Genomic DNA, 26785 nt, shown 5'->3' with positions numbered 1-26785 from the left:
ATATTTAGGTATAGCTGCCATATAGACTGATCTTCAGGTAAAGGGTCTAAGACCCATAAAAGCTTTATTTTTTCGCCGATTTCGCTGAAATTTGTGAGTAGTTTAAGGCTTCCCGACATCTGACCCATATGGTCCATATCGGACTATATTTAGATAAGGCTGCTATATAGACCGATCTCCCGATTAAGGGTCTGAAACCCATAAAAGCTCTATTTATTACCCAATTTCGCTGAATTTTGAAACAGTGGGTAGTCTTAGTTCTCCCGACATCCGTCCCAAATATGGTTCGGATCGGAGTATATTAAGATATAGCTGCCATACAGACCGATATCCGGATAAAGGGTCTGAAGCGAATAAAAACTTTAATTTTTATCCGATTTCGCTGAAATTTGAAGCTTAGTTTTAGGCCACCCGCTATCCGACCCAAATATGGTAAAGATCGGACTGTATTTATATATAGCTGTCATATAGATCGATGTGCCGATTAAGGGTCTGAAGCGACAAAAAAGCTTTATGTATTACCCGTTTTTGTTGAAATTTGATATACAAAATTCAACAGTGACTTATAGTTATTAGCCCACTCAATATCCGTGTCGAATTTGGGTGCATAAGTTACCCAATTTTTACCCAATTTTTACCGGATTGTGCCGATAGGGGGGTTTACATATATACCCGAGGTGGTGGGTATCCAAAGTTCGGCCCGGCCGAACTTAATACCTTATTACTTGTTTAAAATTTTATTAGGCATTGACTCTTGGCCAAATTACATGATCGTAAGAAAATTGCGCCATGTACTTTTTGTACACAAATTAACATGGACAGATGGACGGACATATGGAAGTGGCTCTATCGACTCAGAAAATGAATCTGAGTGGCTCCGTTTACCTATCACTGGGTCTGGGTGTTAGAAACAAATGCACTTAGTTATAATGGCCTGTACCACAGATGTGGTGTAGGGTACAAAAAGAGCGAAAGGATTTGAAATATTTGCCCAAGTGAAGCTATATACCAAGTGAAGCTACACCGCCATAACCTAACCTATTTCCAGCCTTCATTTAGCTATTATAGTAACAAATTTCTCAAGGCATCACAGCTTTAAATCTATTATTATCAATCAATTTAATAGCAATTAGCCCAGTTTTCCCACAAAAACACGCCCGTTATACATTTTGCTACCGATGTAAGCCACTTACACGAGTATGTTATAATGCTCATCATGTATTTTAATTTTATTAATTATCAATAAATCATTTTATGGCTTGTCGCCTGGGTTTCTGTAACAATGTGAAATGCTAAATTACTTTGTACAATGAAAATGTCATACCATATTTGTAAATGAAATATTTAACGAAGCCTATGCCTATGGTGGATGCTTGTGTGCTTGTTGGTGCGATCAATTATTTATCAATTGTAACAATAAATTGCTATACTTTTCGTTTAATATAAATCAAATTTTATGCCTTTAATCTATTGCCTCTAATGGCGTTTTATAATGAAATAATTCCGTAAAAGCTAAATTTATGACTACACAATAAAAATGGGCAAATAAGGTGGCAATACGGAGTAACGATTGAAAATTGAAGGAAATGTGGAAAAGTCAGTAGAGGAATGAAGTAAGTGATTTAATGTTACGAAAGTGATTAAGCGATGTGGTGCTAAATTCCTAGTTTAGCTCAAAACATATGTACAGCAGGTATCGACTAATGCTGGTCAATGTCGTTCATTAAAACGAACCCCTAAATCCAGCTCATTTTAGTCAACTTAGCTTCTTTCTTCAGTTAGTTCACTAGTTCAGTTAGTTCAGTGAGCCAAGTAACTCCTTTCGTTTCTGTTTTATACCCACCACCATAGGATGAGTGTATACTTATCTAGTCATTCCGTTTGTAACACCTCGAAATATTCGCCACAGACCCCATAAAGTACATATATTCTGGTTCGTCTCGATATTCAGAGTCGATCTAGTCGATCTGTCCGTCCGTCCATCTGTCGAAAACACTATAGGGGTCGAACGCGTAAAGCTAGCCGCTTGAAATTTTGCACAGAAACATCTTATCGATGTAGGTCTTTGGGGATTGCAAACGGGCCATATCGGTTTAGATTTGGATATAGCCCCCATATAAACCGATTCTTATTGAGCCATTAGAAGCTACCATTGTCATCAGATTTGGCTGAAATTTGAAACAAAGACTTGAGTTACGACTTTCAACATCCATGCCAAGTATGATTCGAATCGGTCTATAAACATATATAGCCCCCATATAAACCGATCCCCGGATTTGACTTCCTAAGCCCTTAGAAGCCTCAATTTTCATCCGATTTGGCTGAAATTTGGAATAACAACTTGAGTTATGACTTCCAACATCCATGCCAAGTATGATCCGAATCGGTCTATAAAAAGATATAGCTCCCATATAAACCGATCTTCGGATTTGAATTCTTGAACCCTTAGAAGCCTCAATTTTCATCCGATTTGGCTGAAATTTGGAATAACAACTTGAGTTATGACTTCCAACATCCATGCCAAGTATGATCCGAATCGGTCTATAAAGAGATATAGCTCCCATATAAACCGATCTTCGGATTTGAATTCTCGAACCCCTTAGAAGCCACAATTGTCATCAGATTTGGCTGACATTTGAAAGAAAGAATTGGGCTATGACTTCCAACATCCACGCCAAGTATGATTCGAATCGCTCTATAAACAGATATAGCCCCCATATAAACCGATCCCCGGATTTGAATTCTTGAACCCTTAGAAGCCTCAATTTTCACCCGATTTGGCTGGAATTTGGAATAACGACTTGAGCTATGATTTTCAACATCCATACCAAGTATGATCCGAATCGGTCTATAAACAGATATAGCCCCCATATAAACCGATCCCCCTATTTTTCTTCTTGAGCCCTTAGAAGCCTAAATTTTCACCTCATTCGGTTGAAATTTGGCCCAAAAACCTATCTTATGGCCTTGAACAACAGTGCTTAGTTTTATCTAAATCGGTCAATATTATTGGCGATATCCCGATACGACTTCTTGAGACCAAAATAAAAACTCAAACTCAAAAAATAAAAACTCAAATTCCGTCCGTCTGTTGAAATCACGACAGAGGTTGAACGCATAAAGCTAGCCGCTTGAAATTTTGCACAGAAACTTCTTATCGAGATGAGATTAAGCGAAGAATAATACTGACAAACAGATGCTACTTTGGACTAAGTAAGCAATTTAGAAACAAGGCCACCTCTCGACAGGTGAAGACTACACTATACAAGACACTGATACTACCCGTGTTGTTATATGGTTCTGAAGCATGGGTACTTGTGAAAGCAGGTGAGGCAGTACTTGGAGTATTTGAGAGAAAGATTCTTCGTAAAATATATGGACCAGTTTGCGTTAATGGAGAATATAAGCGACGTATAAACCACGAGCTAGATAAGCTGTATGACGACGATAGCATAGTTACACGCATCAAAATACAAGGGATGGGTTGGCTAGGTCATGTTGTCTGAATGGATGAAGAAGCTCCAGCAAAGAAGTCTTTCGAAGGCAAATACGGTGGTACACGCAAACCGGGAAGACCAAAAGCCCGATGAAGAGATCAAGTGGTGGGTGGGAGACACCTCGAAGCTTGGTGTCAGAGATTTTAGAATGAGCCCAGAAGATCGAGGCGCTTGGAACGCTATTCTATGTTCGGCTAGTGGAACAAATATTCTGTCATAGCCAATTAAAGTAAAGTAACTTCTTATCGATGTAGATCATTGGGGATTGCAAATGGGCCATATCGGTTCACATTTGGATATAGCCCCCAATCCTTCTTGAGCCTACAAAGCCTCTATTTTTATCCGATTCGGCTAAAATTTGTAACAAAGGCTTGAGTTGCGCCTGGCAATAGCCATGCCAAGTATGATCCGAATTTGTCTATAAAAAGATATAGGCCCCATATAAACATATCCCCCGATTTGACTTATTGAGCCCCTGGAAGCATAATTTTTTTTTCGATTTGTCTGAAATTGTGCACGTAGTGTTCTGTTGTGACTTCCAGCAACTGTACCAAGTGCGGTTTAAATCGGTCTACAACCTCGGTATTACGAAAATTTGTCGGGCCTGCCAAATCTTTGTTTGTGGTCCGATTTCCAAATTTTGGTGGATAGTGCTCAAAAATTTGCAATTTTGAACGAGACCTATTTCGTATTTTTATACCCACCACCGAAGGATGGGGGTATATTCATTTTGTCATTCCGTTTGCAACACATCGAAATATCCATTTCCGACCCTAAAAAGTATATATATTCTTGATCAGCGTAAAAATCTAAGACGATCTAGACATGTCCGTCCGTCTGTCTGTTGAAATCACGCTACAGTCTTCAAAAATGGAGATATTGAGATGGAACTTTGCACAGATTCTTTTTTTGTCCATAAGCAGGTTAAGTTCGAAGATGGGCTATATTGGACTATATCATGATATAGCCCCCATATAGACCGTTCCACCGATTTAGGATCTAAGGCCCATAAAAGCCACATTTATTATCCGATTTCGTTGAAATTTGGGGCAGTGAGTTGTGTTAAGCCCTTCGACTTCCTTCGTTAAATTCGCAAACATCGGTTCAGATTTGGATATATCTGCCATTTAGACCGATCCTCCGGTTTAGGGTCTTAGGCCCACAAAAGGCACATTTATTATCCGATTTTGATGAAATTCGGGAAAGTGAATTGTGTAAGGCCCATCGACATCCTTCGTCAATTTGGCTCAGATCGGTTCAGATTTGGATAAAGCTGCCATATAAACCGATCCTCCGACTTAGGGTCTTAGGCCCATAAAAGCCACATTTATTATCCGATTTTGATGAAATTCGGGACAGTGAATTGTGTAAGGCCCATCGACATCCTTCGTCAATTTGGCTCAGATCGGTCCAGATTTGGATATAGCTGCCATATAGACCGATCCTCCGATTTAGGGTCTAAGGCCCATAAAAGCCACATTTATTATCCGATTTCGCTGAAATATGGGACAGTGAGTTGTCTTAGGCCCTTCGACTTCCTTCGTTAAATTCGCCCAGATAGGTTCAGATTTGGATATATCTGCCATATAGACCGATCCTCCGGTTTAGGGTCTTAGGCCCACAAAAGCCACATTTATTATCTGATTTTGATGAAATTCGGGACAGTGAATTGTGTAAGGCCCATCGACATTCTTTGCTAATTTGGCTCAGATCGGTTCAGATTTGGATAAAGCTGCCATATAGATCGATCCTCCGACTTATGATGTAAAGCCCATAAAAGCCACATTCATTATCCGATTTTGCTGAAATTTGGGACAGTGAGTTGTGTTAGGCCCTTTGACATATTTCTTCAATTTGGTCCAGATCGGTCCAGATTTGGATATAGCTGCCATATAGACCGATATCTAGGTTTTAGGTTTTTTGGCCATAAAAGATGCATTTATTGTCCCATGTCGCTGAAATTTGAGACAGGTTAGGCTCTTCGACGTCCTTCTTCAATTTTGCCCATATTGGTCCAGATTTGAATATAGCTGTCATATAGACCGATCTCACGATTTAAGGTTTAGGGCCCATAAAAGAGGCATTTATTGTCCGGTTTCGCCGACATTTGGGACAGTGCTTTGTGTTAGGCTCTTCGACATGTTTATGCAACTTGGCCCAAATCGGTCCAGATTTGGATAGAGCTGCGATGTAGACCGTTATCTCGATTTAAAGTCTTGGCCCCATAAAAGGCGCATTTATAATCCGATTTCACTGAAATTTGACACAGAGACTTATGTTCGGCTTTTCGACATCCGTGTCGTATATAGTTCAGATCGGTATGAGGTATATGAGTATAAGGTATGAAATTTTCACCGAATTTTTTATGAAAGGTGGTTTACATATATACCCGAGGTGGTGGGTATCCAAAGTTCGGCCCGGCCGAACTTAACGCCTTTTAACTTGTTCAATTTACAAAGACATTTGTGGTTCGTTTTGCATTTGGTAAAAACATGTTTTTCGGCCTAGAGACGAAGCCTATTTGAATTGGAAAAAATCGGTTCAGATTTAGATATAGCTTCCATATATATGTTCCTCCGATTTGCTGTAATGATGCAATAAAATGGGCATTTGTTAACCAATTCTCTCGAAGTGGTAGGAGACACCTCGAGATTTTTGAATGAGCGCCGAAGATCGAAGCGCTTGGAATGCTATGTTACGTTTGGCTATGGTTCAAATCGGTTCAAACTTCATATAGCACCCATATAAACCTATCTTAGATGTTGATTTCTTGAGCCTCTAGAGGGCGCAATTTTTATCTCATATGGCTGAAATATTATACAACAACTTTTACTATGGTCTCCAATATCCAAACCAATTGTGGGCCGAACCGATCCGTATCCTATGGAATCGGTCAATAACCAATTCTTATCTATTATCCTTTGTTTGCCAACAGAGAGATACCAGGCAAAGAACTTGACAAATACGATCCATGGTGGAGAGTATATAAGATTCACCCCGGCCGAATTTAGCACGCTTTTACTTGTTTCAAGTTCAATTTTCGTTATCAGAGCATTGCAATTTTGAAAATTTGGCAACTCCAAAAATTTTCGAAATAACGAAGGCCTGCCAAAACGCGCCCGGACAACCTAGCGCCTTGAAAATTTGCACTCGATCTTGCTAACATTTACAAATTCCAAAGAGATAACTCTACCCGTTCTCACAGGGCATATTTTTACTAGTTCTTTCGGGTTCTATCCCACTGTGCACCTTTCGGACTAGGTTATAAAAAAAAGGGGCCCACTGCACAAAATCTACAATCTTGTCAATCTTACTTCGCAGACCTTTGCACGAAAGATACACCTTACCGGCACTGGCCCGGCAATTTTGGGCCTGGAAGGCAGCTGTTGTGTCTATTGTCCCACGAGAGAGGTCGGAGTGGTCACATAGTCTGACGATGAGGTCTCCGAAGGCTACGAAGACTACGTTTGTGACCCACTGCTGTCTATGTTTGCACAACCCCTTGCCACATATTCAGTGCCCGGCATGGGATAACTATGAGCACCACACAGGCTGAAACTTTGAGCTCCAATCTATGTGGTATTCTTTGGTATCACGAGAAGCTTAGCTGCGAGCTACCGGGCGCGTCCACAGATTGCGGATAGTGGAATGCTCCATACGGAGTAGCTGTCATTAAAGTCGCGAACAATCAGCGATATGGAGCGGAGAGTCTCAGTGAGAGGCAGGGTGGCGCTATAATGCTTGATATGACAAGGCGCCTTCAAATAAACAAGGGCCACCCTGTTCCTGGGGCGATCGGTCCTTTGGACCGGAACAAGCTTGCCCACCTATGATAGCTAGATATATACTCCAGTTGGGACGTAAGGCCAGAGCAAGATCGGAAATGCATCCCCTCGATGCGCCGGTTATACCTCACCGACACCGACCGATGATGGTTCCGGCAATTCGAATAGAACTAGGGTCCGGGGTTCTCTTCAATCCCGACATGGACCAGAAGAGCGCAGAGAGCCTCTGCAATGACTAAAAAAGGACGAATAACTACACTGAGGCAGCAGCCCCTGGCCCATGCAGAGTTTCATCGGGTGAATCGGGCACTCCGGGATGAGCCTCTGCAATGACTAAAAAAGGATGAATAACTACACTAAGGCAGCAGCCCCTGGCCCATGCAGAGTTTCATCGGGTGAATCCGGCACTCCGGGATTAGCCTCTCCAATGACTAAAAAAGGACGAATAACTACACTGAGGCAGCAGCCCCTGGCCCATGCAGAGTTTCATCGGGCGAATCCGGTATACAGAACCGGCTGTCATGGGATTCAAAGGCTTTGGTGTGTCTCCACATCTTATATAAAAAATTGCATTTTTTCCGTATAGGCTGAACAAAAACGGCTGAACCGATTACCTTGAAATTTTCAAAGATTGTGAAGGTTGTTCTGGAAGGAAACATAGGCTATATAATTTGTTAATATCGGGAGGGGGAAGAACCCTCCCCCTTACCCCAAAAGTACTACCCAAAAATAAAAGAGGAGCGATTGGGACAATATGGGATTCAAATGAAAGGTATTCAAGAGTAGAGTACGAATTTCATAATAAAAGTTGGGTCCAAGTACCTGCGGGGCCGCCCCTGCCCCAAAACCCCTTAAAATAGGTTTATTTAACAATCACGACAATATGGGACTCAAATGAAAGGTATTCGGGAATAGATTACGAATATGCTCAAAAAGTAGGAATAGATTTTATAGTTTTGTTGATAACGGAAGGGGGCGGACGCTCCACCATTACCCCAAAAAGATGAACCAAAATCCAAAGTGGACCGATAAGTACAATATGGGTATCATATGAAAAGTATGTGGGAGTAGATAACGAATCTGGCATACAGATTCATGTCGAAGTATAGGGGGTCACCCCACCCCCAGAGAAACTCCCCAAATGGGCACATTAGCCAATCACGGATATATGTGACTCGGTTTGTTCCGTATAAACTGAAAATAGCAGAACCGATTTTCTCGAAATTTTCGCATATTGTATAGGTTGGTCTGGAAGAAAACATAGGCCATATAATTTTTCAGTATCGGAAGGGGGACAGACCCTCCCCCCTTATGCAAAAAACACAACCCAAAATCAAAAGTTGACCGATCGCGACACTATAGGTATCAAATGAAAGGTATTGGAGAGTAGTATACGAATATGGTATTAAAATTTGGATCTAAGTACCCGTCGGGTACCCCAAAACTCCCCCAAACAGACATATTGGACGTTCATTTCAATATGGGGCTCAAATGAAAGGTATTCGGGAGTACATTTCGAATCTTGCATACAAAATCAGGTCGAGGTATAGGGGGTCACGCTTTCCCCCCCACCCCCACCCCTCCACCATTGGCTGAACCGATTTTCTCAAAATTTTCATAGATTGTGTACGTTTGTCTGGAAGGAAACATAGCCAATAACAATTTTAGCTATCGGGTGGAGGCGGATCATCCCCCTTACCCCAAAAATGCCAACCATATCAAAAAATGGACCGATGGGCACAATAAGGTATTGGAGACCAGAAAACGAATATGGTAATAAAATTCGAGTCTAAGTACCCAGCAGGCCCCCCCAACACCAAAACTCCTCTAAACACCTATATTCGAAGTTCATGTCAATATTGGATTCAAATGAATAGTATTGGGCAGCAGATTACAAATATGGCATAAAACATTAGGTCCAAGTAATGGGAGGTCGCCCACTCCCCAAATACCCCCCAATGGGCATATTAGCTGATCATGGCTATATGGGACTCAAATGAAAGATATTAGGGAGTAGATTACGAATATGACATTGCGTTCAACTCTATGGGGCGCTTTTCCTCCTAAGGATACGTCAAATGGGTTATTTGACCCATTATGACAATATGGGACTCAAACGAAAGGTATTTGAGAGTAGAAACCGAATTTGATATCCAATTTTGGAGCCAAGTGTTTCGGGGCACGCCCTAAAGCACCCCCTGAACTGAACTTCATTTTCGTTGGGAACAAAGAAAGAATTTGTTTCAGTGCAAAGTGCCAATGACCGCCACAGCACCAAAACACCCTCCAAACGATTCATATTCACCGGCCATGGCAATATGGGGCTCAACTTTAAGGGATTTGGAAGTGCAGCACGAATTTGATATCCATATTTGAGTCGAAATGTCTAAGGTGCCATCGCTCCCCTAATGAGAACATTTCCACCAGAAACCGAAAAGGGGCAAATTCTCACACATCAATGAGTGCTTTCCGATTCAAGTTTAAAATCAATGAAAAGGGATCTTTTTTTTGTAGCCTAGTCCGAACGGCGTCCCGCAGTGCGACACCTCTTTGGGGAAATTTTTTTAAAATGACCATGCATGCATGGCATTGTACCTCGCAAATGTCGCCATCATTAAGAGGGGATAAACACCGCTTTGTCCGATGTTCTCGCCAGGATTCGTACGCGATCAGCGTCATAGGCTACAATGGCACGATTTCGATATCCGCATTCAGGGCGAAGTGTCCCCACCCTAAAAAGATATTCGAGAGTTAAAGAAGGCGCAGCGGAGTGGGCCCGGTTCGGCTCGTAATGAATAAAAATTGGCGAAGTGGGTCAATGGTCAGTCTGCAACTATAATCTAACCTAAGATACATTCTAGTTATGAATTGATTTTTGGGGGGCACCTACAATTCCTGGGACTATCTTAAATATCCCCGCACGAGGGTCTCAAACCTAACTTAGGTTACAAGCCTTGACTATTTTTCGGTCTACCATTGTAGTCCCAGGGTTTTATCAGCCTAAAGACTTTCCTTGCAGCTGCTAGCCGCGACTAGTATCAGTTTAGTATGGATTCCATCCCTCACCCCAAATATCTCTTCCTTGTCATTTTCTCTTTTTTTCTCTAAAATATTCTCTACTTACGTTTTATCATTGGCCATTAGATCATCATCGTCTTGCTCCGAAGCCGCAGCACCTTCCGATGGTGGTGTGACTATTGAAGATTCCGGTTCTGCAATGCTGGCCATGGACACAGTCATAAGGCAGGTGTCCATATCCGAGGTGATGTTAATTTTAATAACATCTGAAGATGAACCTGTCACCGTTGGTGGTAGATACCATTTGGATTGGGAGCCACTGCTGGCATAGAAATCCAAAGTGCAAGGTTTTTTGCTAACCTGCTGATGGGTGTCTGGTGTAGTGTTGAGGGATAAGGTGGAGGCATTGGGAACAACAGCAACATCGGAGACAAATCCCATGGCAGAATCGTCTAATGAAGAGTCATTATCATGACGCCCACTATCAAATGCCGACGACAAGTTGGTAGCCATGACAGCTGAGGCATCCTCCATCACATGGTGATGATGTTCATTTCGTGGTGGATGCTGTGAAGCGGCATCTATGGTGTTGTTAAGATTACTTGGGCATTCGGCCAAATAAATTTCTTGTGGACCCTCAATTAAGGGACCTTGTGCCACTGGTATTGGTATTGTTAACGATGAAGAGCATGCTTGTTCTTGTTGTTTGTTTGGCAGAGATGTTGCCGAAATGAGGATAGAGGTTGTTGTTGTTGTTGAACCACATACAGTAGAGGAGGAGGAAGAAGAAGAAGAAACAGCAGGAGAGCATAATGCGTTGGCGCACAAAACATCTGACCAGGGCTGCTGTGGCTGCGTCGACTGCAGCAACAATGTTGTTGTTGTTGTTGGCGATGAACACGGAGAGATTGACACAGTCAAGGGACCCAAGGTTGGTGCAGTTGCACTTGCTACAGTTGCCGATGTTGTTGTTGTTGTTCTTGTTACTGCTGACATGCTGCTATCCGAATCCATTGTTGTTATACACTTTTTCACGTTTTCTTGCACAAATTTTTGTAAGAGGAAGACCAAAGACGGCAAGATAAAGGGAGGGGGAGGGGGGGGGGAGAGTAAAGAAATCCTTCTTGCTTCTCTTTGTGATTATGAAACACTGCAATTTTTCCAATTAGATTTTTTTTTTCAATTTCTTTTTGTTATGTTTTTGCCTTTGGATTATTTATAATTGACTTGCAAGAAATTATTGACCTCAGCCTGTTTTAATTTGGCAGCTGCCATTTGACACCTGGCCATATAACACAGCCACTGAATAGAGATAGCCCCATAAACTTTGACATTTTTATGCACAGCCAACAATTTTTGCGTGTGCGTGTGGGTGGGGGGGATTGGTGCTTTTTATTGAGGTCTCCTTGCTTGTTGTTGGTGTTTTTTTTTTCGACGATTATCCCCACAACGAAAAATGTACACAAAAATTTTTCTCAATGAATTTGTTCACCACCAAAAAATATTTGAAATTGCCTTCATTTATATGCATTTCTTAATTGACACTATTCACAAAAACTCTTTCACTTAGAATATTTTCTTGTTTCTACTCGAATTAAAGGCTTTTTAACGATTTTTGTTTTCTTTCTGTTTTCCTTAATAACCCAAAATTCGCCGATATACAACCACGTCGATACAAACGTTGGCGCAACAAAAATACGACTAAAAACATAAAACAACGGTGAGCACGAAAAAGACACTTCATAAAAAAACCGCACATTCAATGCCCCCAACGAAACACACATTTGGAATAACACACACACACACACAAACACACGTTTAAGAAAAATGTCTGTTATTTTGTTTCATTTTCCCAAACAGTTTCGTTTATGCGCGGCCTTTTTCTATGGAGTTGGAATGGCATTACCACAAAATGTGAGAGCTTCATCTCTGTAACCATTAAACCTTTGACAACATATTTTTTGTAAAGTAAAGCCCCTAAAAAGAAAACATTGTGCTTTAACCAGAGAGATAGAGATTGAGAGAGAGAGAGAGAGAGCGAGAGTCATGTGCCCCTGAGAGAATATGCGCTATTTTGTCAATTTGTTGTGATGGCATGTAATGGGAAACGTAAACAAATGTTGACCATGTTTCATTTTCATTTCGTATCGTTTCTCTAGCTGTCATCTGTCGTTTTTGTTTACATTCTCATAAGAAAATGCATGCCTGTTGTTGTTTTTGTTTGCTTTGCTTCGCTGCTGGTTCGTTGGCTAATAAGAAGAAGACGAAGCACCAATTGCATTTAGCCTAAAAGTATGCTACAAGTATGTATACAAAATGTTGAGAGTTGGTCATTGAGAGAGAAGTGTTGCCAACACTAATATTCGGCTTTATGCATGGGGTATTACAAATATTCGGTGTGCACATTATTTGCATTGAAATCGAGAAAATAAGAAAATATATAAAAAAAAAATAAAATTCAAAGAAATTTCATGGACATATTTTGAAATAGGCTTATTAGACAGATTCCCTTTATAGAATTGTCAAATTAATTCTCTCTTTAATTTTTAATTCTCAATATGTAGAAAATGATTTTTTGGACCGAATGATTGGTGTTTTGCAAAAATATACTTAAATACTTTTGTATGCCTTCCAAAGATTTAAACGATAAAAATATTTGTTGCATGTACCCCTGCGCATGTTCATTTCCTGCTGTCTCAACAACTTCTGAAACAAAGAGAACATGTAAGGCATTAAGTCGGGCCGAACTTTGGATACCCACCATCACGGGTGTATATGTAAACCCCCTTTCGTCATAATCCGGGGAAAATTGGATAACTAAAGCATTCAAATTCGGCACGAATGTTGAGTGGTCTAATATATATGACACAATTCAATTTTGTAGAATAAAATATTGGTGTTTTTGGCAGATATATCCAATTATAAACCGATCTGAACCATATTAAGGTCGAATATCGGGAGGCTCAGAAAAACTCAGTTTCAAATTTCAGTGAAATCGGATAAAATAAAGCTTTTATGGGCTTCAGTTCCCTTATCGGCAGATCGGTCTATATGACAGCTATATCTACACATAGTCCGATCAGAACCATATTTAGGTCAGATGTTGAAAGGCCTTAACACTCTCACTGTTCCAAATTTCGGCGAAATTGGATAAAAACTAAAGCTTTTATGGCCTTCAGACCCTTTATCGGCAGATCGGTCTATATGGCAGCTATATCTAAATATAGTCCGATTTGAAACATACTCAGGTCAAATGTCGGGAGGCCTAAAACTACTCACTGAGTTAAATTTCAGCGAAATCGGTTAAAAATCGGTTTTATAATATGGGATTCATATGATAGGTATTCAAGAGTAGAGTACGAATTTCATAATAAAAAATTGGGTACAATTACCTGGGGGGCTCCCCCCAGCCCCAAAACCCCTTAAAATAGGTTTATTTGACGATCATGACAATATGGGACTCAAATGAAAGGTATTCGGGAGTAGATTACAAATATGGTTAGGATGTTGGAATAGGCTTTATAATTTATTGATAACGGGAAGGGGGCGGACCCTTCACCGTTACCCCAAAAATACCACCCAAAATCAAAAGTGGAGCGATAAGGACAATATGGGTATCAAATGATAAGTATGCGGGAGTAGAGAACAAATCTGGCATAGACATTCGTGTCGAAGTATAGGGGGTCATGCCACCTCCACAAAAACGGCCAAAATGGACATATTAGCCAATTACGGATATATGGGACTCGGTTTGTTTGTTCCGTATAGACTGAAAAACGGCAGAATCGATTTTCTCGAAATTTTCGCATATTATGAAGGTTGGTCTGGAAGGAACCTATAGGCTATATAATTTTTCGATATCGAACGGGGGGACGGACCCTCCCCCTTATGCCAAAAAACGCAACCCAAAATCAATAGTGAACCAATTGGGACAATATAGGTATCAAAAGAAAGGTATTGGGGAGTAGAATACGAATATGGGCTGCCAAAACTCCACCAAACAGACATATTGGACGTTCATGTCAATATGGGCTGGCCCAACCCCAAAATTATCCCCAAACTGATTTATTGGACGTTCATGTCAATATGGGCCGATAAATAAAAGGTATTCGGGAGTAGATTACGAATTTGGCATACAAAATCAGATCGAAGTATAGGCGGTCACGCCACCCACCACAAAAACGCCATAAGACCCATTATGACCCATATGATACTTGGCTGAACCGATTTTCTTAAAATTTTCATAGAATGTGTACGTTTGTCTGGAAGGCAACATAGGCTATATACAATTTTTAGATATCGGGTGAAGGCGGACCCTCCCCCTTACCCCAAAAACACCACCCATATCCGAAAGTGGTCCGATGGGCACAATAAGGGTATCAAATTAAAGGTATAGAAGACCAGTAAACAAATTTGGTGTTAAAATTTGGGTCCAAGTACCCAGGGGGGGCCCAAATCCCAACCCCAAAACTCCTCTAAACATATATATATTCGAAGTTCAGGTCAATATGGGACTAAAATGAAAAGTAGGCAGGCAGTAGATTACAAGTATGGCATAAAACATTAGGTCCAAGCAATTGGGGGGGGGGGGGGGGGGGGTCGCCCATTCCCAAATACTTCCAAATGGGCATATTAGCCGACCATGGCTATATGGAACTCAAATGAAAGGTTGTAGGGAGTAGATTACGAATATGCCATTAAAATTTGTGTTCAACGCTTTTCCTCCTAAAGAGACGTCAAATGGGTTATTTGACCCATTATGACAATATGGGACTCAAATGAAAGTTATTTGAGGGTAGAAAACGAAACGAATTTGATATCCAACTTTGGAGCCAAGTGTTTTGGGGTACGCCCTAAGCACCCCCTAAACTGAACTTCATTTCCGTTGGGAATAAAGAACGCATTTGATATCTATTTTCAGTGCAAAGTGCCGGTGGCCGCCTCAGCCCCAAAACACCCTCCAAACGGTTCATATTTACCGGTCATGGTAATATGGGGCTCAAATTAACGGGATTTGGTAGTGCAGCACGAATTTGATATCCATATTTGAGTCGAAATGTCTAAGGTGCCATCGCTCCCCTAATGAGAACATTTCCACCAGAAACCGAAAAGGGGCAAATTCCCACACATCAATGAGTGCTTTCCGATTCAAGTTTAAAATCAATGATAAGGGACCTTTTTTTTGTAGCCTAGTCCGAACGGCGACACCCGCAGTGAGACACCTCTTCGGGGAACATTTTTAAAATGACCATGCATGACCATGACCAACATTAAGAGGGGATTAACACCGCTGTGTCCGATGTTCTCGCCAGGATTCCAACGCGTTCGGCGTCATAGGCGACAATGGCACGAATTCGATATCCGCATTCAGGGTGAAGTGTCCCCACACTAAAAAGATATTAGACAGATAAAGAAGGTGCAGCGGTGCGGGCCCGGTTCAGCTTGTTGTATGTATATTCATAGGGGCATGGGACTGTTCCGCAACCTCTTTACAATCTAGCCTAACCTTTCTTTGAACTAAAATTTGAAACTATGTGTTGCCCAAAAAGTAATTGCGGATTTTTCATATAGTCGGCGTTGACACATTTTTTCACAGCTTGTGACTCTGTAATTGCATTCTTTCTTCTGTCAGTTATCAGCTGTTACTTTTAGCTTGCTTTAGAAAAAAATGGAAAAAAAGGATATTTGATTAAAGTTCATTCTAAGTTTTATTAAAAATGCATTTACTTTCTTTTAAAAAAAATCCGCAATTACTTTTTGGGCAACCCAATATATTCATAGGGGCATGGGACGGATCGGCAACCTCTTTACAATCTAGCCTAACCTTTCTTTGAAATAAAATTTGAAACTAATAGCACTATTTAAAATGCGATGCGTTTGAAGCTCAGTTCCGATACGATCTCAGGCTTCTTTATAATTTTTTAATAAACTGATATGGTTTAATATTTTATAATTTTCCCTGAAAGCTGTCAAGTTTTCAAGTCTTTGAAAACTATAGCAAAACTAACATTTGTTCATATCATTCTTAAGAAAACCCTAAAGGAATTGAAGTCGTTTGGTAAGCCCATTTCGCATATCGAATCGACAGGGGTTTTCTGTTTCTCTTTTTTTGGCCGCCAAGCTGTACAAAGATTTAGCCAAATAGAAAAGACGAATTTTAACTTGTCAATGGATGCGTTGGGAATATAATTCAGCAAAACTGCTGCTCGAAACAGTCAACTTTGTTTTGCCAACCAAAAGTCCTTAGAGTTGCTTTGAGAGTCTTTGACTAAACAATTGTTTTGTTTTACAATAGCAAGCACTAACACATACACACACAACACCCACCACACACCACACACCACCCACCGCATCCTTAAAAAATGTGTGTGTGACACGTGTTTACATACATTGACTTCGAGGGGCACACTAACACACATCCACGGTTTCTGTTGTTGATTCCGCTCTTCTAAAAGAATCCTTGCAATGGTGTCCTTGAACTTAGAGGGTTTTCTGCGGAAAAATGTTACGACCGAGTAAACGTGTCAAGTTGTTTGCCTTTTTTCTAAATACATTTTTTTTTTTTGAACTTTCGAATGTTGTGATAAGGGTTTCCTTTAAAAGGAAAAATTTGTTTTTTTTTTTTTCTTCAAAGACAAGTTGAAAATGGCTTTAAGGCATTTCTCCATATAAATGGTCAATGGTTAAAATCGAGACAAATGTATTTTTGTATTTGTGTAAAATAGGGCATTTGATGTCATGGCAAAGGTTAAAAAAGGCCTTATTTTTTCTTTAATTTTGTGAAAATAAAACAATTTTTAGTCAGGGAAAAATAAAAAAAAAATGTTTATAGAAAAGTTAGGGTTGCCCAAAAAGTAATTGCGGATTTTTCATATAGTCGGCGTTGACAAATTTTTTCACAGCTTGTGACTCTGTTATTGCATTCTTTCTTCTGTCCGTTATCAGCTGTTACTTTTAGCTTGCTTTAGAAAAAAAATGTAAAAAAAGTATATTTGATTAAAGTTTATTCAATTATTTTTTATTAAAAATGCATTTACTTTCTATAATAAAAAATCCGCAATTACTTTTTGGGCAACCCAATAGAAAAGTTAAAAAAGTCAACCTCAATATTTTTTTTAACATTTCAAATTCCAGTGAAATTCGATGAATATGGGCTTTGGGATGGGCGGTAGCTCACCACGGCGGACCACCTGTCGACCCATTTAACCAGTATGATGACAGTGCGTCTAGAATAGGCATATACTAAAAATGCCTAGCAGGACTCAAGATTGGTGTGCCTACCCAAACACAAGAAGGAAAGTTTGAGTCTAAACCCAGCAAAGAGTCAAGAGTCAGCGTCAATTAGTTTACATATTGGGTTGCCCAAAAAGTAATTGCGGATTTTTTAAAAGAAAGTAAATGCATTTTTTATAAAATTTAGAATGAACTTTAATCAAATATACTTTTTTTCTAAAGCATGCTAAAAGTAACAGTTGATAACTGACAGAAGAAAGAATGCAATAACAGAGTCACAAGCTGTGAAAAAATTTGTCAACGCCGAGTATATGAAAAATCCGCAATTACTTTTTGGGCAACCCAATATATTGGCAAAATGGAAATTTCTCTATAAACATTCCATTAAGGAACTGGGGCAAACTTCTTACATATCAATGAGTGTGGTCCGATCCAGCTCAATGATAGCAGGCTTCCTGTTAATAGCCCTGTCCGAATGGCGCGAAGAAGTGCGACGCCTATTTGGAGAGAAGTTTTTACATGGCATACTTCCTCACAAATGCCGTCAGCATTGTTTTTGATGTTCTCGCAGGGTTTTGAACTCAGGCGTTGAGCATCATAGGCGGACATGCAAACCTCTGCGCTATGGTGGCTTTCTATATCTCATTTAGGAAATAACAAGCAAAAGCGTGCCAAGTTTGCCCCGGCCGAATCTTATATACCCTCCACCATGGATCGCATTTGTCGAGTTCTTTTCCCGGCATCTCTTCCTAGGCAAAAAAAAAAAACGGATATAAGAAAAGATTTGCTCTGCACTTAGAGCGATATCAAGAAATGGTCCGGTTTGGACGACAATTAAAGTATATGTTGGAGACCTGTGTAAATGGTCAGCCAATTCGAATAGAAATTGCGCCCTTTGGGGGCTCAAGAATTAAACCAGAGAGATCGATTTATATGGGAGCTGCTTCAGGCTATAGACCGATTAAGACCATAATAAACACATGTGTTGATGGTCATGAGAGGATCTGTCGTACAAAATTTTATTTCAATCGGATAATAATTGCGACCTCTAGAGGCTCAAGAAGTCAAGATCCCAGATCAGTTTATATGGCAGCTATATCAAGTTATGAACCGATTTGAACCATAATTGGCACAGTTGTTGGATATCATAGCAAAACACGTCGTGCAAAAAATTATTCAAATCGGATAAGAATTGCGCCCTCTAGAGGCTCAAGAAGTCAAGACCCCAGATCGGTTTATATGTCAGCTATATCAGGTTATGAACCGATTTGAACCTTATTTGGCACAGTTGTTGGATATCATGACAAAACACGTCGCGCAAAATTTCATTATAATCGGATAAGAATGCGCCCTCTAGAGGCTCAAGAAGTCAAGACCCAGGATCGGTTCATATGACAGCTATATCAGGTTATGAGCCGATTTGAACCTTATTTGGCACAGTTGTTGAAAGTTATAATAAAATAAGTCACGCAAAATTTCATCCAAATCGGATAAGAATTGCGCCCTCTAGAGGCTCAAGAAGTCAAGACCCAAAATCGGTTCATAGGACAGCTATATCAGTTATAGACCGATTTGAACCATACATGGCACAGTTGTTGGATATCATATCAAAATACTTCGTGCAATAATTCATTCAAATCGGATAATAATTACGCCCTCTAGAAGCTCAAGAAGTCAAGACCCAAGATCGGTTCATATGACAGCTATATCAGGTTATGAGCCGATTTTAACCATACTTGGCACAGTTGTTGGATATCATACCAAAATACTTCGTGCAAAAATTCATTCAAATCGGATAAGAATTTCGCCCTCTAGAGGCTCAAGAAGTCAAGATCCCAAATCGGTTTATGTGGGAGCTATATCAGGTTACAAACCGATTTGAACCTTATTTGGCACAGTTGTTGGATATCATAACAAAACACGACGAGCAAAATGTCATTCAAATCGGATAAAAATTGCGCCCTCTAGAGGCTCAAGAAGTCAAGACCCAGGATCGGTTCATATGACAGCTATATCAGGTTATGAACCGATTTCAACCTTATTTGGCACAGTTGTTGAAAGTTATAATAAAATACGTCATGCAAAATTTCATCCAAATCGGATAGGAATTGCGACCTCTAGAGGCTCAAGAAGTCAAGACCCAAGATCGGTTTATATGACAGCTGTATCAGCTTATGGACTGATTTGAACCATACATGGCACAGTTGTTGGATATCATAACAAAACACGTCGCGCAAAATTTCATTCAAATCGGATAAGAATTGCGCCCTCTAGAGGCTCAAGAAGTCAAGATCCCAGATCGGTTTATGTGGGAGCTATATCAGGTTACAAACCGATTTGAATACTTATCACAGTTGTTGGATATCATAACAAAACACGTCGCGCAAAATTTAATTTTAAGCGGATAAGAATTGTGGACTCCAGAGGCTGAAGAAGTCAAGACCCAAGATCGATTCATATGACGGCTATATCAGCTTATGGACCGATTTGAACCATAATTGGCACAGTTGTTGGAAGTTATAATAAAATACGTCATGCAAAATTTCAGCCAAATCGGAAAATAATTGCGCACTCTAGAGGCTCAAGAAGTCAAGACCCAAGATCGGTTTATATGGCAGCTATATCAGGTTATGAACCGATTTGAACCATATTTAGCACAGTTGTTGGAATTGATACCAAAACACCACGTGCAAAATTTCAGTCAAATCGGACCAGAATTGCGCCGTCTAGAGACTCAAGAAGTCAAGACCCAAGATCGGTTCATATGACAGCTATATCAGGTTATAAACCGATTTGACCATACATGGCACAGTTGTTGGATATCGTAACAAAACAAGTCGTGCAAAATTGCATTCCAATCGGATAAGAATTGCGCCCTCTAGAGACTCAAGAAGTCAAGACCCAAGATCGGTTTATATGCCAGCTATATCAAAACCTGGACCGATATGGCCCATTTACAATCCCAACCGACCTACACTAATAAGAAGTGTTCGTGCAAAATTGCAAACGGCTAGACAGACGGACGGACAGACGGATGGACGGACATGGCTAGATCGACATAAAATGTCACGACGATCAAGAATAAATATATTTTATGGGGTCTCAGACGAATATTTCGAGTAGTTACAAACAGAATGATGAACTTAGTATACCCCCATCCTATGGTGGAGGGTATAACAAACCTCAGACTGGAGCGTCAGCGGCATGAGAGTTCCATATGAAATACTTCTAAAAAACTTGACGCTGACTCTTGACTATTTGATTGGGTTTAGGCCCTTATGCGGCACCAAAGGTATAAACCAACAAATCTTTCGTCCTTAGGAGCATATAGGAACAACCTGCGAATGGCTCAGCTTGACTGTCATACGTTTTTATTCAAAACCATGAAGCATATTGTGGACATCATGTTCGTCTTTTTTCGTCATGGGAGAGGCACATCCCGGAGTGCCTTTTCCGCAAACTTCTGGTCCGTGCTGGGATTGAAGAGAACCAAGGACTCTGTTTATGTTCGGTTTGCCAGAACCGCCTTCATCATCGGTCGGTTTCGGTGCGATGTAACCGGTGCTTGGAGTGGATACATTTCCGATCTTGCTCTGGCCTCACTTCACTACGGAAGTATAGTCATACTGGCTATGTCGCAAGGTGCTGTACGAACATAGCCAGCAGTGAGTCACATGTGACGTCGTCGTCGCCTTCTGCGTCCTCGTCGTCGGACTATGTGACTCCCCCGAATTATCCTGTACGGCAATATACGCAACGCTAGCATCCCAGCCCAAACATTGCCAGGCCAGTACCGGAAGTGCATCGTTTTGCAGTTAAACTGCAACGGACGTCGTGGCAAGATCGATGAGATTGGGGATTTCATGAGTCGGAAGAGCATATTGGTCGCAGCGATCCAGTAGAAAAAGCTGACCAACACCTGCAGCTTGCACAGTTGTCACGGTTACAATGTGCCACTTAAGGATCGCTCAAGGTATGGAGGTGGGGGATTGGCCTTCGTGATGCACCATTCCGTGAAATATTGACCCATCTGGCCTGCGCATGGGGCTAGTGACCCATACATGGAATGCATGGGGATAGGATCGATAGAGCTATATAACGTGTATATACCGCGGGTTGGTAGCTGTGTCCCGATTAATAGCCAGGCTTACAACCCCGACATAAGTGGGTTACTGTCTGGCCATAATCGTCTGCGCATCACACGTCATGGCATTCTCCCCTAGGTAACGACCAGCGTAGCATAGCTTTGGCAGAGCAGATTGAAAGCTCCATGTTTTGCACGGTGAATGAGGATGCCTCCACTAGGATTACGAGGAGGTGCAACAGCTCGCCAGACATCTCCATTGCATCCCCTCATCTCCTGAGTGACGTATCCTGGCAAGCCGTCATCTCTTTGGGGTCAGATCACCTCCCCATAATTCTCACCATCGACCGACCACCCGACTTCATAACCTCTGAGTGCCGGACGTTTAGCAATCATAAGAAGGCTGATTGGACTGGCTTCAGAGAGTATACCAATCGCCGCTCTGATGTGCTAGTGGCCGAGAGGAAATTCCGAGACATCATTAACACAGCAGCCACTCGCTTTATAGCAGCCGGTCGAATATATCAAGTGGGGCTCAATTTCCCGGCGCAGGCAGTGGTACTCGCAGACGAGCATGATGGAATTCGATGTATGGACCCCACTAACTCCAGAATCGGCGAGCTGAATCTGGAAATAAACAGGGTAGTCAACGAACGTAACCAGAATTTGTGGCTGGAACACTTGGAGCAATGTAACTTAGGCACCGGTGTAGGCAAACTGTGGTCTACTGTTAAATCACTCTCGAACCCCGGTAGACGGGATAACAAGACCTCAGCCACTTTTGGCTAAATAGCCGTGACTGATCCGAAGAGATGCGCCAGCTTGTTCAACCGTCAATTTATTGTGGATGCCGAAAGAGCCAGCGCAAGGAGGAGAGCCATTCGCTGTATTCGTGGTCTCCGAGCCGATAAACAGTCATTACAATTTACCTTGGGCGAAGTGGGCTACGACGGAATCTCTACATTGATGTTGAAGAATCTGGATTCATCTGGAGTTGAGTACCTTACCACTGTCCTTAACCTGTCTTTGAACACTCTTATAGTGTCTGGAAAATGGGCAGAGTGATCCCGCTACTGAAGCCTGGAAAAGACCCGAGTTTGGTGGAGTCGTACAGATCGATCTCCCTTCCCTCACCAGTGGCAAAGACGCTTAAGGCATTACTCCTCCCAAGCCTCGTAAGAGAATTTCCATTCGCCGAGCATCAACATGGATTTCGAAGACTGCACAGCACAACAACAGCTTTGGATGCCATCACCGGACACATTTGCCGTGGCTTCAATCAGCCCAGACCATGTGATAGGACGGTCCTCGTGGCACTGGACCTATCGAAGGCATTCGACACGATCAGCCATGCCAAATTATTTGAGGATATCGCCAATAAGCCAGGTTTGAAACGATGGGTCGCGAATTATCTGTATGGTCGCCAGTCATACATGGAGATACAGTGCAATTTTCCAAGTGAAATTTAGATTTTTAATGGATTTTTGATGGAGTCACGAAATAAAGCCCATTTCCCTCTACGACGCATAGTTAAGGAGATCCAGCCATTTTAAGTTTATCAAGTAAAGTTTAGATTTTTAATGGACTCACGAAATCAGGCCCATTTCCCTCTACGACGTATAGTTAAGGAGATCCAGCCATTTTAAGTTTTCCAAGTAAAGTTTAGATTTTTCAAGGATTTTTGATGGAGTCACGAATTAAGACCCATTTCCCTCTACGACGAAAGGCTTTGGGTTAACCAAGTTTATTGACGGCAGTCCTCTGGCCTTCAGCGCCAAATCGTCTGCCCTTTCATTCCCCCTTACTCCGTTATGGTCCCGCATCCAAACGATGTGGATTTTGCCATCCTCAGAGAAGCCCTTAATCTCCTTCTTACACTGCAAGACTGTTCGTGACCTTAACGTCCTGGTTGTTATTGCCCTTATGGCAATTTTACTGTCGGTAAAGATGTCCACACTCGACGTCTTCGCGTTAGCACCACATCACTTCACAAATTCCGTGATCGCCCGGATCTCTGCCTGCAGGATCGAATTCTAGTCAGGCAGTCTAAAACAGATCTCAGTCCCTGGGTTCTCAATGTAGACCCCCATGCCTACTCTGTCCTCTAGTATTGATCCATCCGTGTAACACAATCTTCCAGATGGCAATACTAGGATAACGTCAATCCAAGACTGTGTCGTTGGCAGCAGTGCCTCGCACTCGACTTCAAGGTTCATCTCAGGTATTCGATCGGAAACCTCTTCCCTTCCTTCCAGGTTTCCTATCGTCGCCTCGATTATACCGCGATGGTACGAGCTGCTCCCATTCTCAATCCATTCTCCCATCGCCTTAAGTCTCATAGCCGCATTCGCTGCCTCACACTTAATCTGCAAGTCAATGGGTCGGATATCTAGAATCGTCTCCAGTGCCCTAGTGGGCGTGGTCCTCATCGCTCCGCTTATGCGAAGACAATATGTTCTCTGAACCTGTTGTATGGTCCTTATGTTGCACATTTTCTCACTAATAGTCCACCAAACTACTGAGGTGTAAGTAAGTATTGGTCTTATCACGCTCCTGTAGAGCCAGTGGACTATCCTAGGATTCAGGCCCCATTTCGAGCCTGCGGCCCATCTACATAGTGTCCAACATCTGTGAGCCTTGTCAGTACGCTCCTGAATGTGAGTCTTCCAATTCAATTTCCTGTCCAAGATCACACCTAAGTATTTGACCTTGTCAGATATCGAAATCGTCTTATTGAGGAAACGTGGTGGGTTACTTTGGCCCACCTTCGTCTTCCTCGTGAACAGGCATATTTCAGTCTTCTCTGGGTTAACATTGAGACCTCTGGGTCTAGCCCAGTTATATGCCATATGCAAGACCCTTTCCGCCCTTCAGCATGGTTCGTTCGGATCCTTACCACTTAGAAGTATTATAACATCATCTGCATAGCAGACGGGTTCAAATCCCTCCTCAGTCAGCATCCGTAATAGGTCATTTATGGTGATCATCCGTAATAGGTCATTTATGGTGATCACCCATAGGGGTGGCGATAAAATGCCCCCCTGTGGCGTGCTTTGTGCCACTTTCACCCTTATATTTACGCCATGGGACAAACAATTAATCCATCTGTTCCTTAGGATATGGGTTATCCAGTCTCTAAGAACCGGATCTACCCGGTACTGGTCTAAGGATTGGTTCAGTGTGTTGATCCGCACATTGTTAAAAGCCCCCTCGATATCAATGCATACCGCCAGGGTGTACGTTTTGGCATCGAAGGATTCATCGATATTATGCACAACCTCGTGCAGGGCAGTCTCCACCTACTCTTTATCATGGTGTCCACAATACGTTCCATGGTTTTGAGTAGAAAGGACATAAGGCTTATGGGTCTGTAGGCCTTTGGTGTCGCATAACTTGCCTTGCCGGGCTTGGGTATAAACACCACCCTTGCCTCCTGCCAGGCTTTTGGAGTATATGCAAGCCCTAGGCAAGCTGTGAAAATTTTGGCCAGACGAGGCGCCACATAGTCTGCCTCTTTCTGTAGTAACGCCGGAAATATGTGATAAAATTTTTCAAAATATCTATGAATTGATTCGCTTCCAAAGACTCATGTAGTTACAATCGGGTGATTCGAGCTATTTTTAAATCTGAACCGATTTCAATGATATTTACCAGTAAACTGAAGAGTTACAAGAGAATTCTACGTCTCAAATTTTGTGAGGATTAGGTAACAAATGTATCACATTATTGCTATATTAGTCCATATCGGACCAAAAATATATGTAAATGGGAGCCCTAAAGGTCATCTGTGCCAAATTTGAAGATGATAAGGACGAAAATTGCTATCTGAATTTTATATAAATACAAATTAACATGGACAGACAGACGGACATTAGTGTTGATGTCCGTCTGTCGGTCATCTATCTTGCTTCTGGATTTTACAAACAAATTATCTAAGTTATTCTATATCCTGTACCACAGTAGTAGTGTAGGATATAAAATTTACCTGTTATTATTGCCATGTGCACTCCACTTACCTGCAAAATTAAAGAGAAAAATTATTAAAAATATTTATACCTATCTTAACTAAATCTTTGATTTTAAAAATAGAACTATAAGGAATTAAATGACTTTTCGTTGTTGTATTATCTAAATAAAATCCTTAAATTTTCATATGATCATCACATAGTATTTTAGAAGTTCCTGTAACTGTAGTTTTTGTTGCCTACTTTTGGGCGCACTCTTCATATCAATTTTCAAAAACTCATTTCGCTGTAAACAAAATCCATATTTATGACATCACTTTGCTAAGCGAGAAAGATGACTTTTGCCTTTGCCTTGGCCAATTTCAAAGCATGAATGGGCATTTAAGGATATTTTATGAAAATTTATAACTTTAACGTAATTTTATACCTTTTCATAGGCAAGCAAAGTGAAGGAGTCGACGTTGCATGAAACGTTGAGCAACGAGTGTGGTAATTTAAGCGAAAAAGCATAAAATCGTGCTGACTAAATACGACTCCAGCAACGAAATAAAGATGATGATGACGATGATGATGCTGTTCAAGTTGGCGACTCGACATTTCCACCTGTGGTCTGGGTGGTATTATTTAAGAACGTGATGCCTAGTGATGGCACCAGGGACCACACCACACCAACAGTATAACAGAAATTGAAATGGTTGTTGAACTAAGGCAAAAAAAAATGAAACTTTAGCATTTTACTGCGTCCACTTTGGAGGGCTTTTCTCCCTGGGTGATGCCAACGACTCAACGTCTGAATGGATGGGGTTTTTTTTATTTATGCTCAACGAAATGTGGTTTAATGAACTTTTATGAGCCCTTAATTGGTTGTGATAGGGATGCGGGGGTGGCATCGTGGTATGGTAGCTTGGTCCGAATGGTTACAGGACTCCAAGGACTTTTCGAAAGTGTTGCGTTATTGAGCTTAATGAATGTGCACCAGCAACTACAACAGAAAGGTTTAAATAGTTGTAAAGTTTTACTATCACAACGGTATCGGTGAAAACAGGTACCAAAAGCTACTTTTCATATAATTTTTTTTTTGCTTTTTTACTTTACGCAAATGCATAAAAAAGTTATCGCCAATAGTTTATTTTTATTGAGAGAAATAGTTTGTGGGAAATAAAAACCCCACATTACTTTATTATGTTGAAATACAAAGTTAAC

The 26785-nt window shown here is 41.2% G+C and overlaps 1 protein-coding gene across 2 annotated transcripts in view; it reads right to left on the bottom strand.

Moving 5' to 3' along the window:
• The window catches only part of LOC106092389 (serine-rich adhesin for platelets), an 829314-nt gene that overhangs the window by 354044 nt on the left and 448485 nt on the right, over positions 1-26785 (bottom strand). The window contains exon 1 of one of the 2 annotated variants that reach the window (XM_059360350.1): positions 10407-11386. The exons of the other annotated variant lie outside the window; for it this stretch is intronic. Coding sequence (XP_059216333.1) covers positions 10407-11314 — 908 coding nt within the window. The 5' untranslated portion in view covers positions 11315-11386. Of the gene's footprint in view, positions 1-10406; positions 11387-26785 lie in introns of those variants that run through there. 2 annotated transcript variants of the gene reach the window in all.

Source organism: Stomoxys calcitrans, chromosome 1 (assembly GCF_963082655.1).
Source record: "Stomoxys calcitrans chromosome 1, idStoCalc2.1, whole genome shotgun sequence".
NCBI lineage: Eukaryota > Metazoa > Arthropoda > Insecta > Diptera > Muscidae > Stomoxys > Stomoxys calcitrans.
This window is presented reverse-complemented; position numbering and strand designations above follow the sequence as displayed.